Source organism: Tyto alba, unplaced genomic scaffold, assembly GCF_018691265.1.
Source record: "Tyto alba isolate M040663 unplaced genomic scaffold, T.alba_DEE_v4.0 Super-Scaffold_41, whole genome shotgun sequence".
NCBI classification, from domain to species: domain Eukaryota; kingdom Metazoa; phylum Chordata; class Aves; order Strigiformes; family Tytonidae; genus Tyto; species Tyto alba.
Genome location: NW_024881317.1, coordinates 2,988,265 through 3,002,147, shown reverse-complemented (window position 1 = coordinate 3,002,147; position 13,883 = coordinate 2,988,265). Strand labels below are relative to the sequence as shown.

General features: G+C 40.4%; 1 protein-coding gene across 11 annotated transcripts in view; it reads right to left on the bottom strand.

Moving 5' to 3' along the window:
• The window catches only part of MEGF11 (multiple EGF like domains 11), a 283,406-nt gene that overhangs the window by 49,551 nt on the left and 219,972 nt on the right, over window positions 1–13,883 (bottom strand). For all 11 annotated transcript variants that reach the window (XM_032994322.2, XM_032994321.2, XM_032994325.2 and 8 more), the window contains 3 exons: window positions 12,045–12,165; window positions 10,261–10,424; window positions 9,768–9,870 (listed from right to left, as the gene is read on the bottom strand). In XM_032994322.2, the coding sequence (XP_032850213.1) occupies window positions 9,768–9,870; window positions 10,261–10,424; window positions 12,045–12,165 (388 nt within the window). The remainder of the gene's footprint in view (window positions 1–9,767; window positions 9,871–10,260; window positions 10,425–12,044; window positions 12,166–13,883) is intronic.

The window sequence follows — 13,883 nt, the reverse complement described above, 5'->3', positions numbered from 1 at the left end:
TTAAAATTTACAAATCAAGATGTGACGGATCCAGCCAACATCCACACAATCTTCATGAAAAGGAGCAAGAAAAAGAAAAAGGAAGAAAAGAACAGCAAGCCATGCAACTGGGATGTAAGGCATCTATTGAAGAGCTACTTCCTATGCTGCTTCCATTAATAATCTTCAGTGGCTTCAATGAAAGTTTGTCGGAGTAATGCAGATTTAGTACTGCCTGTAACTATATTGCACTGGGTGGGTGAAATTCCTGAAAGCCAGCCATAAGTAGAATTCCCCTTTTTCCCTCTCCAGTTTACTTGTGCAATTGCACTTATGCTTCGGGATTATGACTCTAGCTCTTCATAAAGCCTGCCACTGTTTTTCTGCCTTGTCTCTTGATAGTTGGGAACTAATACTCCAAACATAATAGAAGAGCAAAAATGGATGGAATAAATGAGAACCAGAGGCCTATTTTTGACCACTGCTATCCCCTTGACAGTAGCCTCTGCAGCAGGGCCTGCGTGCTGCCCAGCATCTATTTATTTTTCAGGGACGTAGGAATTTGATAAATTATAGGATGTAGCTCCCTTCCCCCCATGTACTTTAATTTTATATCTACCAGTGTACAACTGTAATTATTTCTCTGAATAAGATCTTCAGCTTTTTTTTTTTTTTTTTTTCAATAGTCACAATCTAAAGACAGATGCAACATCAATTAGCAATGACAGGAATGATTTCAGCAGACATTTGAATCCAACACAAACATTGTGCTCTCCTCCACCTGTCTTTCAACATGACATGAAGTCATAATAATCTCTTATTTTTGGCATTTGAATAGCTTTGGAAAGAACTGCTTTTTATGCATAAATAGGCATTGGGTTTATTCAGGCAATACAGTGGAGGCCTGAAGTTTGGTGAGTCACGCTTGGCTTTGATCTGGAATGCCTGGTAGCTTTTGTCTCTGGCACTACTAATTCTTAATTTTGGTTTGTCTACCTGTTAACACAACACATAGTGGCAAAACCCCAACAGTAGCAATACTGCTTCAGTAGCAGAAAATAGCCTAATGGTTATAGCTGCAAGCCTATTTTAGGTAAGTAATTGCAGAAAGTGGGCCAGCAAGCACTTGATCGTACAGAAAAGCGGTATGGGGACGTATCACCAAATGTGATCTCTAGAATGGACTGCTCCTTCATGCGATACCACCCCTCGGTCTCCAGCACGCGGGACCGGCCCGCCCACAGCGATCCCTTCGGCAGCTGTAGCACATCTCCTGCCAAGCCGTCAGCCTGGAGGGGTCAGAGCCAGAGGTCACCTGGAGGTCGTGCCTTGGCCTCCTAATTCATACATCTATTTCTGATAATGATTACTATCATCATACGTTCATGTTTTCTTTAATCTTATTCTCTTCTCTTTCCCCAGTACTCCTACTGATGTTACACTTATGTTTTCCCTACAAATTATATTTAAATCAACTTTCTATTTGACATTAGACCAGCGTGCTTTCCTAAGTAGTGAATATTTTGCTGCTTTAGTCCATAAGAGGCAAAAGAAAATTGAATAAGAACATAGAAAAGAACTGTCCAATTAGCTCTGGATCAGCAGTTCAGAAGGTGTTATGACAGCATATGAACAAGAGTTCATAAAGAATACTTGATGCTTCTCTACCACTTTTTGCATCTTCATGTTTATTCCTACCTCAGGCAAACCCTGAAGTATTTGACTCAGATCCAGTCAGAAACACCACAGCACAATTTGTGACAGCTCATCATTTAAGGATGCTGAAGAACAAGGAAATCTGCTTGGGGAGGGCAGCAGATAGAAGAAAACATAAAGGGATCTCGCGTAAAATTAAATGGAATCATTAAGAATTGATGGTTGCTCATCCAGTCTGCAAATAAGCTATTTTTGTTTTTATATAGTGAAACTATTCAACAGAGATAACAGCAGCCACATTCTATTGATGAACTTTTGTGGTGTTCTCAAAATGCTTTTCTAACTGTGATTTTTTTTTTTTTTTTTTTTTTTTCCCAAGTTGATGCGGTGGAACCCTTAGTTACCTTGCTAAGCATTGGTCACTGGTGGGCTTCAGAGGGGCGACTCCTGTGTGTAACAGCCCACCAGCCTAAATGAAAGATCCATGACCTGGTCCTAAAAATAATGAAGAATAAGGCTTTTCCTGCAGGCAGTGAAAAATTCTAAATTGTCTCTTATCTCATCATTGCATGGGCAATTTATGCACCCATTAATGTAAGTGTTTTTCTGAAAGTAATATACTTACAGCCTAATGCACCTCTGCGGAGCACTAATCGTACCCCTATTTTTAATTATCTAGAGAAAACTCCAGATATGAATCACCCAACTCTGGGAATTTATGCAATAAAAGCTTTTGAGGCAAGAGACCTACCTCACAAGAAATTGAGTAAGTCAAAATGTTTGCTAAAATTAAGGATCATCTCGTTCCCTTTGCTACAGGATATTCTCCAGGGTGCAGTATTGCAGGAAGAAAAGTTGCCACTAGCAGAAATGGCAGATCTTGAAGAAAACAGTACTAAAAGGAGTCAAGTCCTATGCGGTCCTCTTTCACCTTTAGGATGCTTCTTTCCTACTACTTCTCAAACTCTAGACATGGTTTCAGGCCAGGAAGGAAGAGAAACCTGGGAAAGATCCAAGCAGACCATCAGCAGGTAAGGGAGGAACTTGTCAGTGGGAAAAGATGTAATGCTTTCCTGACTTTTAAACGTTCAAGCCCCCAAGCTAAGCTACGAGCTAAGAATGCAGCTTAGCAAGAGCTGTTGTACAACTGAACGTGTGCAAGCCTTTCGTGTTTAATAACATTGACTGAAATTCAACCTTTTCTCCTTTGTGTTAGAATGGAAAGGAAGATGTTTACAACATTTGGCACTGCAAACACTTTCACCAATAACTTATATATACAACATTTTAGCTTGCTGGCTGTTTATTGAATGATCTTTCCTTTTTCTCCTTTCACACACAGCATGCCAGCATCCAGTATTTAGTCTGCTGAAATGTTCACAAATAATTTTTCACCGCTCCTCGCCCACATTTATTTATAGGTGAATGTATTGTACACACAGCCAAGCTTATATATAGAATGCCTCCATATTAAAATGGAAAATGGTTGAGTATCTCTAGCATCAAGTTTCATTTTTTTAGAACCCGCTAAATTAGCATAATCCAGGATGCCATCCAAGCTATATCTTTTCACATAAATTTAAAAGCTGTCCTTTAATAAGTGAAAATAAACCCCAAAATAAATACAAAGATAAATGAACTCATATCTCTTCTGTGTTTATAACACTAATACTGCAATCATTTGCACACATGCTTAAGTTTAGCAGTAAGCTTACTGCAGATTCTAATTATAGTCTAAGGGTCTGATCCAACTCCCACTGAATGAGTGGCAAAAATCCAACTGATTTCATGAAAGGTGAAATATATACTAAATCTGGCGCAGGACAAACACAACTAAACCTCACTTAGATGAGAATCTGGAGCCCCCTAGATATCTGCCAAGGAATGCACAGACATAATTAATGTCAGGGTATCAATGAAGTCTTTGATATAACTTCATAATTCATATTTTTTAAAATTAGCCCTATATCGGCAGGATCCATACTTAAAGGTTCCCGTCAAAGAGAGAATTTTTAAGCACAGCCTGACATTAAAATCTTATCAACTCACTTGAAATTAAGTCAATGAAAAATTAAAGCTAATTTCTAATAAGCTTATATTACATTCATAGACCAAAGGGCACTTGTCGAATCCAAAGAGTAAGCATACCTTTTCATATGGAAAAGATTTTCACATATGAAAGGCAGAGGCCAGAAGAGAGGCTAAAATGCACCATTTTAGACTGACTCTAAAAATGTCTAGATTTTCTGTCTGTTTAAAGCTAATGTAAGGATACAGAATAATCACAGAAATAAATTAGTAATTTAAAAATCTGGGATAAGACTGCCAAAAGTGATAAGTGCAAAATATGGTTTAGATAATGGGGTTAGACATCTAGAAAATGCATGCTTAATAGGAACTTACTATTGCTCCATTCTGATTTCTAGACTTTCTATTAGAAACCACGGGAGTACGAAACAGTCTGATTTAAAAAAATAGCCAACCCACAACATTATGAAGTCTAAAATACTGTGGATCTCTTCAGCTAAAAACCTGTAGGTGCATAAAACAAGTAATAGATTTTCTTCTGGTTTCAAATATGCGTGCAAAAGTCAGCTACCAATTTTATCAGTATGCACTTGGAGTTGATCTATTAATGACAATAGAATTATTTTGGCTTCAACCTAGTACTAATGAGGATAGGATCCAGCCCTAAGATTATAAACTGGACACTGCTGCAGTGCAAGAGAAGTCATATTAATATAAACAAAACGCATTTTATGAGAAGTTAAATGGGAACTGGTTTTGTTTTTTTTTTTTTTTTTTTTTTTTCTTGAAAGATTTACCACCTTTTTGCAAAGAACTCAGAAAAAGTGAAGTTAAAAATACCTTAGAGCTCACCGTCAAAGTGGTCACTGTTTCTTTAAAATTTAAAAAGGCCTTCCCTTGAGTAGCAGATTTACCGGTTTTGCTGAATTAATGTGTCCACAGGAGGGAAGAAACATGTTTCTGTGTTTGAGTGACAGTGCGGATGTCACTCGCAGCCTGCAAATTCTCACAAACGTGAAGTCTCATTCCTCAAAGCTCACCTTATCTGTGACCAGCCGATGTTTCCTGACCCCATTAACTCACTTATAAAACCACACATGGAAATCCCTACAACTCAAGACTACAACTACTGTACAGTATTTCTGGACATGATAAGAGACAATTAGGGTTTATGTTGCTGGCAACGTGTGGAAGTTATTGAGGTTGTAAAGGACAGTGAAATACATATTTTGATCTCCCGTAGGTAAAGGCAAAGAGGGAGATTGATTTTATGAGACATGAATGAAGCCCAGAGGTGGAAAGTACCAACTCAGTAATAAGATGTTTCTTCCTTATCAGCATGTATCATTTTCATACCTGTATTTTCCACCCTGATTAATTAAGGAAAATCTATGAGGGGTTCTTTTATAATTAACTATGGGATGCACACTTCTATGTTTTCTACAGTACCATCCTATTTTCCCCATACATTTCTGAGATGTTAGAATTCTATTGAATAAACTTCGTCTTTGGATATTCAGAAAAGCTACTGAGTAAACTAGTTCAGTGGATAATTGAGATAGCACCACAATGCAGCATTCTATAAAAAACAGAGCACAATACAAAAAAAAAAAGAATGACAGAGCCAAGATTCGGATAAGACAGAATTTCAGATTAAAGGAATTGAGATAAACAGGATTTTAACTGACCTTAACATTTACAGGAATGGAATATATCCTCCTGCAGATCACTTCCTATTTAATACCACTGTAATATCTGAAAGGTTAACAAAATACACACTGCCACAATTAACTTGAAGCACATTGACTTGTTACAGGGAGGAAATGAGCTTGCTGTGAATATCAGCCAGGCCTGTGGCTCTCCTTTCTGTAACGTGCTTGTGAGCGGGATGTCTGACTGTGAAAACGGATGGGCTTGGGTCTTAGAGACAGGATGAGCAACGGCTGCGTCTGGCTACCCAGAGAGTCCTGCTCACCTGTGGCTCAGGTCAAGCACAAAGGGAGCACCTCCAGAAATTAGAGGACAGGCCAGCAGCTATGACCAGTTTAATTACTGAGGTTTGTATTGAGTGAACCAACTAAAGGCTGTGTGGTAATAACTAGTTGGTGTGTGTGAGGAAGCCATTCCTGGTACGAAACATGCTGCCAGCAGCCACCTTGAGAAGAGAGGACCGAACTGATGGGATTTGCAGTTCTGCTTGCAAAACCCACATGGCTTGGCTGGAGCTGTAACTTTGGTTAGGTAGAAACGATTAGGTGAACACAGCATTACACCTAACCCAGGAACGCTGCCTTCCCATGTTCTCTCTGGCTTCTGGCCCTCCCAGCAAGGCTGCCAGGGCAGCCAGTGCTTTTCTGTCCAGTTTCAGGTTATTTTTTTATTAAGTAAGAGGAACCTAATTGAAATTCATGACCTTATCACTGTCACTGAGCATCCAGGAGAGCAGGTTGCAACTGAGCGAGATGAGACTGATGCCTGCTTCTCTAGGACCCGTTTGCTTGCAAAGGACTTCCAGGAAATGCTCTACCACGCAGCTTTTCTGTGCTTCCATTCTCTCTGCAGATTCTTGCTGTGTGCAAGTTCCCTAATTAACCAAATGCAATTAGCACCGAAGCACTCCATTTTCAAGCATTTTCATTTTAACCTGAATGTACACAAAATAACACCTCTTCCACAAATGACTAGTATGTTGGGAGCTTTAAAGTACCTGTGTGCACACAAACACACAGACATAGAGCTGCAAGCACAGGAGCGGTATGTATCTAAAATGCATGGCAGATCTGGAGTAAGAGACACCCTTATTAATCTTTGGAAAACAATCAGTATCATCAGTCAGGACTTGATCCTGGTGGGGGGCTATACTTTTCCTTTTAACCTAGCAATAGATATGAACACGTCTTCTTTTGATTTCAAGGGTACTATTTATATATGTGAGGTTACAAGTATGTGGTACTGGTGCAAGCTGGAGAACTCCATTCAGCACAAGGCTGACCCTTTGCTGTTATTACATCTGACAGTTCCTTCATGTGGAGGAAAATTCAGCTCCGCGTTAAGTCAGCAGGTCACAGACCCGATTTTAGCCCACATTTGAACAAGTTTCACTCTGCTTGTATCACAAGAGCCTTTTGCCAATGCGGTTTTGGTCTTTTATGTACAAATGTTATGCTTGCCATGCTATCTACAAAGGTATTTGTGGTACAGTGTGCCTGTGTACCTGGTTGGGTAATTTTCAGCAATAACAACAGGGTGCAATCACCTTTAGATCTGATCTAACTTCTGCCTTTGGCTACACACATGCAATTCCCCGCTGAACCCAATGGAAACTGTATATGCACATCTCTAAGCAGCTTGTTGCCAGTGTGCTTATTTATGCATACAGCTGGTTTGCACAGCTTTGTGATCTCCTGGTTGATAAGTGGGAATCTCTTCATCATCTTCCCATCTGTCAGGTATACTCAGCTCCTGAAAATTACCTTCCCCCAGCTGGTGCACATGGAAGGACATTGTCTCGAATAATAGTCTTGATGGGTGGCAGTCATAACATAATAAAAGGATGGTAGACTGCTATTAACTTACATTGTAGGCTACTCTTTACATGCCTTTTTTCTTCTCTTCCCAGTCCTCCTCCATGCTCCTACCATCTATCAGCTTCTGAAGGTTTGTATCAGTAACATCTTGAAATCCACTTTAAAGAAAATGGGTTCAATCTTCCCCTTGATCTTTACATAAAACACTGACATCAAGAGGGAGACCTACATGTGGGATGAACATACAGAATATGCTGTTTCAGATGAAGTTTTGTGGCTATTAGGTTCAGAAAGCCATGTGAATTTTCTGTCTGGTATGAGTGGGCAGGAAAACCTTCAGATGTTCCATGATGTTGAACTTTTCTGATCTTTTTCAGGCCATGCCTAATTAGTACCACATTCAGGCAGCAAAAAAGTAAGCCTGAATTATTTATCATATCGTATTTATAAAATGCACTGCAATACACATTATGGCCCAGTTCACGACAACTACAGGTAAGATTAATCTTTCACTGATGCCATACTCCTTAATATGAAAATATAATTATCTAGCTGACGAGTTTCTTAAATTACATACTTTCAAACTAGTACGAGCGGAATTTATCCTTGTGTCTGGTGCTAAGCCAAGTAGAAAAAACATTGGAAGCAGAATTGACAAATGGCTCTGTCTATCAACATTTCCAGTGCACGCCTTACATGGCCCTGTCAACATCTCAACCCCAACCTGGTCTTGAATACTAACATAATATTTTCCTCCCTGAAATGTGATCCTGAAGATGGGAGTTCCAGAACTGCAGGGGCACCTTGAAAGATGAAATGCTTAGTTTGCAGTAAGTCCCCTGCAAGTTAATATACATTTATCTTGCCCAATATGGAAATTTAAAAAAGAAGGATATCACAGAAATTATTCCTACCTTTACTTGGAGTTATTTGTATCTGCATTTGATGTACATTTACAGATGTGCATGGGAGTAAGCATAAAATATTTGTTGCAAATGCCTTCAAGAAAAAGCTACACCTTTAGTCTGCGTTGCCTGCAAAGTACATTTTCTGCACTTTCTTCTGGAATGCTACATCCAGAAAGATGTGTAATAAACTTTTAGAGTAAGTGTGTATAAATATATCTCTTTAATTTACTGTACTTTTAAAAACCATTTTCTTCCTCGAAGAAACTCACAATGACTACAGGAAAGCCTACCAACTGTTTCTCTGATGATCATCAATAATGCACAGTAGAGTTTTAAAGCCTGATAGATAGATATACTGATGGTAAAGAGGCCCAAAGAAAGATGAATGCAGTCCAGTGAGTGCGGAATACAAGCTGGAGGATGGGATATTAGTGAGCTTATAAAATGGATTTTCTTGTGGGAAAAATGCCCTTTTCAGGGATACATGCCCAGTGTCTTTGAAAAGTAGCTTTGCTGTAAGCAGTGTGTAGAGCTTCCTATTTTTGCATTTTATTTAATTCTTAAAAATTGTTTTCCATTATACGTTCTAAGTATAAATGCATTGCTTTTGCTTCATGCTGCTAGGAGCTGAGCTGCTGTGGTGATATTCTCTCCATTAGAAATAGGAGGCATGCACTGGCTTAAGGCATAAATGAAGGGGTAAGGAACAGTATTCCAAATGCCGTCTGCCTGATCAGCCTGCCTTGCTCCATACATTCTTCCAACTTGTACTTGTTTGAAAAACAATTAAATTTTCCAAATGAAATGCTGTTAATATAAATGCATTTTGATTGTCAGTGGCTCTGGTGGTTCTGCAGTTATGGGCAAGAATATAAGTTTATTTCCCTTCCAGAGCCTCTACAGAGAACTGAGGGAGATTAACCAGCGTTTTAGGCAACTAAGTGTGAAATACTCATTGGGCCAATAACTTGCTCCCTGCTGCTGTTACGTTAGTTGTCAAAAGCTGGCAAAGAGACCTATCAGTATGGAGTCAAGTGCAGGTCTGATTGTACTGAGATCTCCAGTCTGGACTCTCCGACTTCACTGGTTAGTCCTCTCTGCTTCTGTGTAATCGTGAGAACTTTTTGTCAAATCAGCATTAATCTGCTCTCCGTAACTACACTGCTGTGTGACAAGAAGCATGGGAAAATAGGAAAATCACAAAGACAATGTTTGGTGACGAAATTGGATTTTGTATGATGGGGCAGATGTAATGACTCTTAGCATTCAGAAAACACTTGTCTGCATCCCCAGGTATGATGGTCCCAGGATTCACTGTACCGCAACTGCACCTCCATGGGAAGGGCTATTCAAGGAGAAAAACTCTGCAGGATTTCCAGATGGGCCGCGTTCCTCCAGAGGGAAGGCTAACATCTGGCTCCAGGTTTGGAGCCATCTTCAACTAATCTGAATACAAATTTAATGAATGCCAATTATTGTCACCATCATGAGTGATTTAAATATGGATAAGTTCAGCTGATCTTGTCTCAAACTATTATCTAAAAGTTTGCAGTCATGAGTCCAGTGCTATAACTGATGCAATAGCAAAGCAGAACAACCCACCAAAACCCCCCCAAAACCCCAAAACAACAACCCCCCCAAGATTTACAAAGGTAATTGCTAATTTTACCTGTCCAGCCTGCAAGACAGCAGCAGTAACCAGTGACAGGATCACATCCATCTGCATGGCTACAGTCACAATGTTCACTGCAATTAAGACCATATGTTCCATCCTTCCAAAAATATAAAGAAAAAAGCCTCTCAGTAATCAGTTTTTGTTTCTAAAATGTGCAAAATAATCTATCATGTCCCTCTTAATGCTGAGTTGCATTTTTTTAAATTAACGTACAGAGAAGATAGAAAGAACTAACATTTCTATATAGAAACAAATGAGGAATCACTTTAAAAAATGATGTTCAAGAAAATGCAGATAAGGCGGTAATAGCTCTGAAAAAATATAATGCAATGTATAATATATCTACTCGACTGCTGGAACCCCAATCATTTACACATGATTTTCTTCAGGTATCTATAGACAAAATGAGATACTGAGCTACTGTACATTTAGAAGAGCTATGTGGACTACAGTTTTAAAGGGAATGGACCATCCCAGTTGTACTTACAGGACATGGCTGGTCACAGTAGTCTCCTTGCCATCCAGGTGAGCAGAGACAAAATCCATCAGCTGGCCTGCAGGCAGCTCCGTTTGTGCAATAACACGTCTGGTTACAGTTAAGACCCCAACTTCCACTTGAACATGGAACAGAACAATCTACTCCTTGCCACCCTAGAGAAACATATGAGAGAAACAGCATTTGGGATGTTTTAATGAAAAAAAGCAAGGTAGAGACAGCAAGAAAGGAAGCTTGCGAGTTGCAACTCTTTGATTCTAGGACCAGTTTCCTCCTGATCTCAGTGTAAATGAAGACTATTTTGGGGTCAAAGGCTGACCCTTTAATTATGACTGCCGAGCTTCATCTGTCAGCATCTGTGCATACAGATATATAGGTATCACTGTGTTGGCTGTTTACCAGATTAGGGTGACTACTGCCTCTCTGGGAACGGCTTGGGCAGCAAGAAGAGAGTACAGCACTGTCTGGCAGGCTGGAGACCTGCTGATCAGCGAGAATGCAAAAAAACTTGCCATTTAATGCTGCCTGTTTCTTACCTTTTTTTTTTTTTTTTTTTTTTGAGAATGCTCTTTAATGTAAAGAAGCTATTACATCTAAAAAAAAAAGACCAAGGCCATCATTTCTAACCATTAAGGCTCAAATCTTAACTACCAGCCACACAATGGCTTTCATTACACTGCAGCTGTATGTAATGGAGTTGAGCAGTAACTCATGGTTTATACACCCTCATCAAATGGGGTTCTACAGTGATCCATTAATCCATATTTGAAATGCCAGATTTTATTGTTATTTGCCTCACTTCTGTTTTAGGGCTTATGTATGCCATACAGGCATAGCTCATGTTGGTATTCTGGGGGAAGGCACCGCTACACTGGGAACATAAGAGACACTGTGCTATGGAGCAGTGCAAGATTTCTCAAGTGATTACTGGCTACATGGGTTATGCTCACTACCCAGCACATAAGGGAATTATGGACATATGTGTAAGAAGAAAAGAGCTTAGTCTTGGAGAGAAACTCCGTAGCAGGCAAGACTTCATGCTTCCCCAGATAAGACAGCCACATCCTGCAACCGCATGCCATCTGAGGAGACAAAGGATACCTGCAGGTGGCTGGGGTATCCCAGTGTCAGGGGACAGAGAGCACAGGGAGTTGAGGATGGCAGCAAGAGCAGACAGGCAGGGCCCACCCCACAGTCCCCAAGCATAGGGCTGGCAGCCAGGATCAGCTGGGAGCCCACATCACCAGGAAAGCCTACAGGAATTAGTCCCAGGTTGAGACAGGCAAGCAGTCTGCAGGTCAGGGTCAAGTCTGGTGAAGATAACCATGGCCGGGCACAGCCCAGTGCAATGGGCTAATGAAAGGACAGGCAGGAGGCTGCCTCTCCTCCCTTTCCCAGCTGGGTCACTCTAGGCACAGAGGGGAGAACAGGGGATCTGGAGTCCTGCAGAAATGGGGCAGCAAAGCGGTAAGAGAAAAAACCCAACAGTCTGGTGATTGCTTTGCATTTCCTCTGGAAAGGAGCAGTGGCTCTGCTAGCACACTTAATTCTGTGAGCTGTTCTTGCAGCACAGCAGTTAAGTCTGGCCCCTGTTCAGGGCAGAGACAAACCATACAGTCAAGCCCCTGTTGAGTTTTGATACTTGGGCAGACTGTTGAATTACTGACAGGCACAAGAAAATAGTGGACTTACTGACTGCACAGCTGTGCCACTTTAAAAGGGGAGAAGCACTGATGCCAAATTGCAGACAATTGTTAAATCTGAATTTTGTTTACCTTCTTTGCAATAGCACAGACCATCCACGGGGGAACATGCACCATCATTTTTGCAATTACAAACTGATGAGCAATTGGTTCCATAGGTTCCTGCCATGCAGGTAATGGTGCAGTCATCTCCCTGCAAACCAAAAAAAGTCAGAGTCAGCTAAAGAAATCCGAATTTCAGGAAATTCCCATCTCTGCACAGGGAGGCTTTCTCTTTCGGAACAGTGAACAGTGTTATGATTTGATTGCTGAGACTTCAGCACTTGAGCAGTCACCGCTGCTTCCCATGTTTATGATGCAATTAGTGCTTTGATTGACTTGGAGGAAAGGGACAAGTTTCTGGCATTCTTTCAGCAGGAGGTGGGGAAGTTACAAAAACAAACCTCCTAGAACAGATGTTAGATCATTAAGCAAAACATCACTTATGAAACACTAATCACAAAATATACAGTCTGAAACCGTGCAAAGATTGCTCTGCATTTCTTGGAAAAATATATTCTAAGGTTGTTAAAAAGCTAAAGGATCTCATACGTGCTCATCCTCCACAGACTGGCAGAGAGGAAAACTACATGGCAGGTGCATTAGACCTTTTTGTTGTGTAGCTGATACCTGCATTTGTTTTCAATTAGTTTGCATGAGATTGTGACTTTAGGAAGAATGCTGAACAAGGAGTATGCGTACGTCCGAGAGAGGAGGCACATGGAGCAGAACATGGAAACAGTCTCTGTCCTATTTCTCCCTTAGGTGTGGGGAAAGTGAGGGAAAGGAGAGTAAATACTTAAATGTTATAGAAATATAGAATAATTCTACACTAAATTATGGAACACTGTATGCACTGTTTAGCTTGTGTGGCTGAAAGGAGAGACGGTTCTTACTAATACTGTTAATCTGATGCAACATGGGAATTAAAATGTGAGCACAATATCTTTAAACCTACTTACTGAGTCCCACAGTTGGGTCTACATACATTAGCATATACAAGGTATTTTTGCTCCATTTTCTTCTATGTGTAGTCATGATTTTCAAATCACAAATTAGCTCCTAAATTTGCTTCTTCAGTGAGTCAAACTTTATTAATTTAGTTCTATGTCAGAGAAAGCTATACTACTCCAAAGTTAAACAGTAACTACATTGCACAGTGTGACCTATACCATAGCTCAGGAGAAAAGAGATTGGTCAAAACGTATTTTTGCAGGTGAGAGGCTTCGCTGTTTGATAGGAGGATCCATTTATCAGGAGATAAATGCACAAAATGTCAGCTTCCCTATGCCATGGCAAGTACCTCCAGGAGCCTGTATATCACAGCATCAGACACTGAGACAGTAAAAGGAAATATGAACAGATTTCTGAGCACCATAAACCCCCATATGCTTGCTGTAGCAGTTCTGCCTAGCACCAGTATGACTCATCCTATTTTATACTAAAAACTTTGTTTTAGGGGGAAGTAAAAGAAACGGTTAAAATACGTACTGCTCAGAAGTAAATCCTACAAGCCTGATTTTTGAGTGAAAGCAGTGTTTGTAAAAGATGATATCTTTGACCTTGGTGGAGTAAAACAAGTTCCTCTGAAAAGGCCTGGCAGTAAAAGGCACTGTCTTGACAGCCAGAAAATCCAAAGCGTGCTGCCCCTCATTACCCTGCCAGCATGCCTACAGAATGAGCTACAGGAACCCAGAGCCGGGTGGGATGGCAGAGGGACATTCAGTCTCCACGCCTAATCAATCCTCTGCCTTTCTCCTGTGTGTGACAATTAGACAGCCAATTAGTGCCACTTAGAAAGCCGTATCTTGTGTGAATGAAACTCCCAACTCATTTCATGTACAACACAGAACTGCTGGTACTGCTAATAAT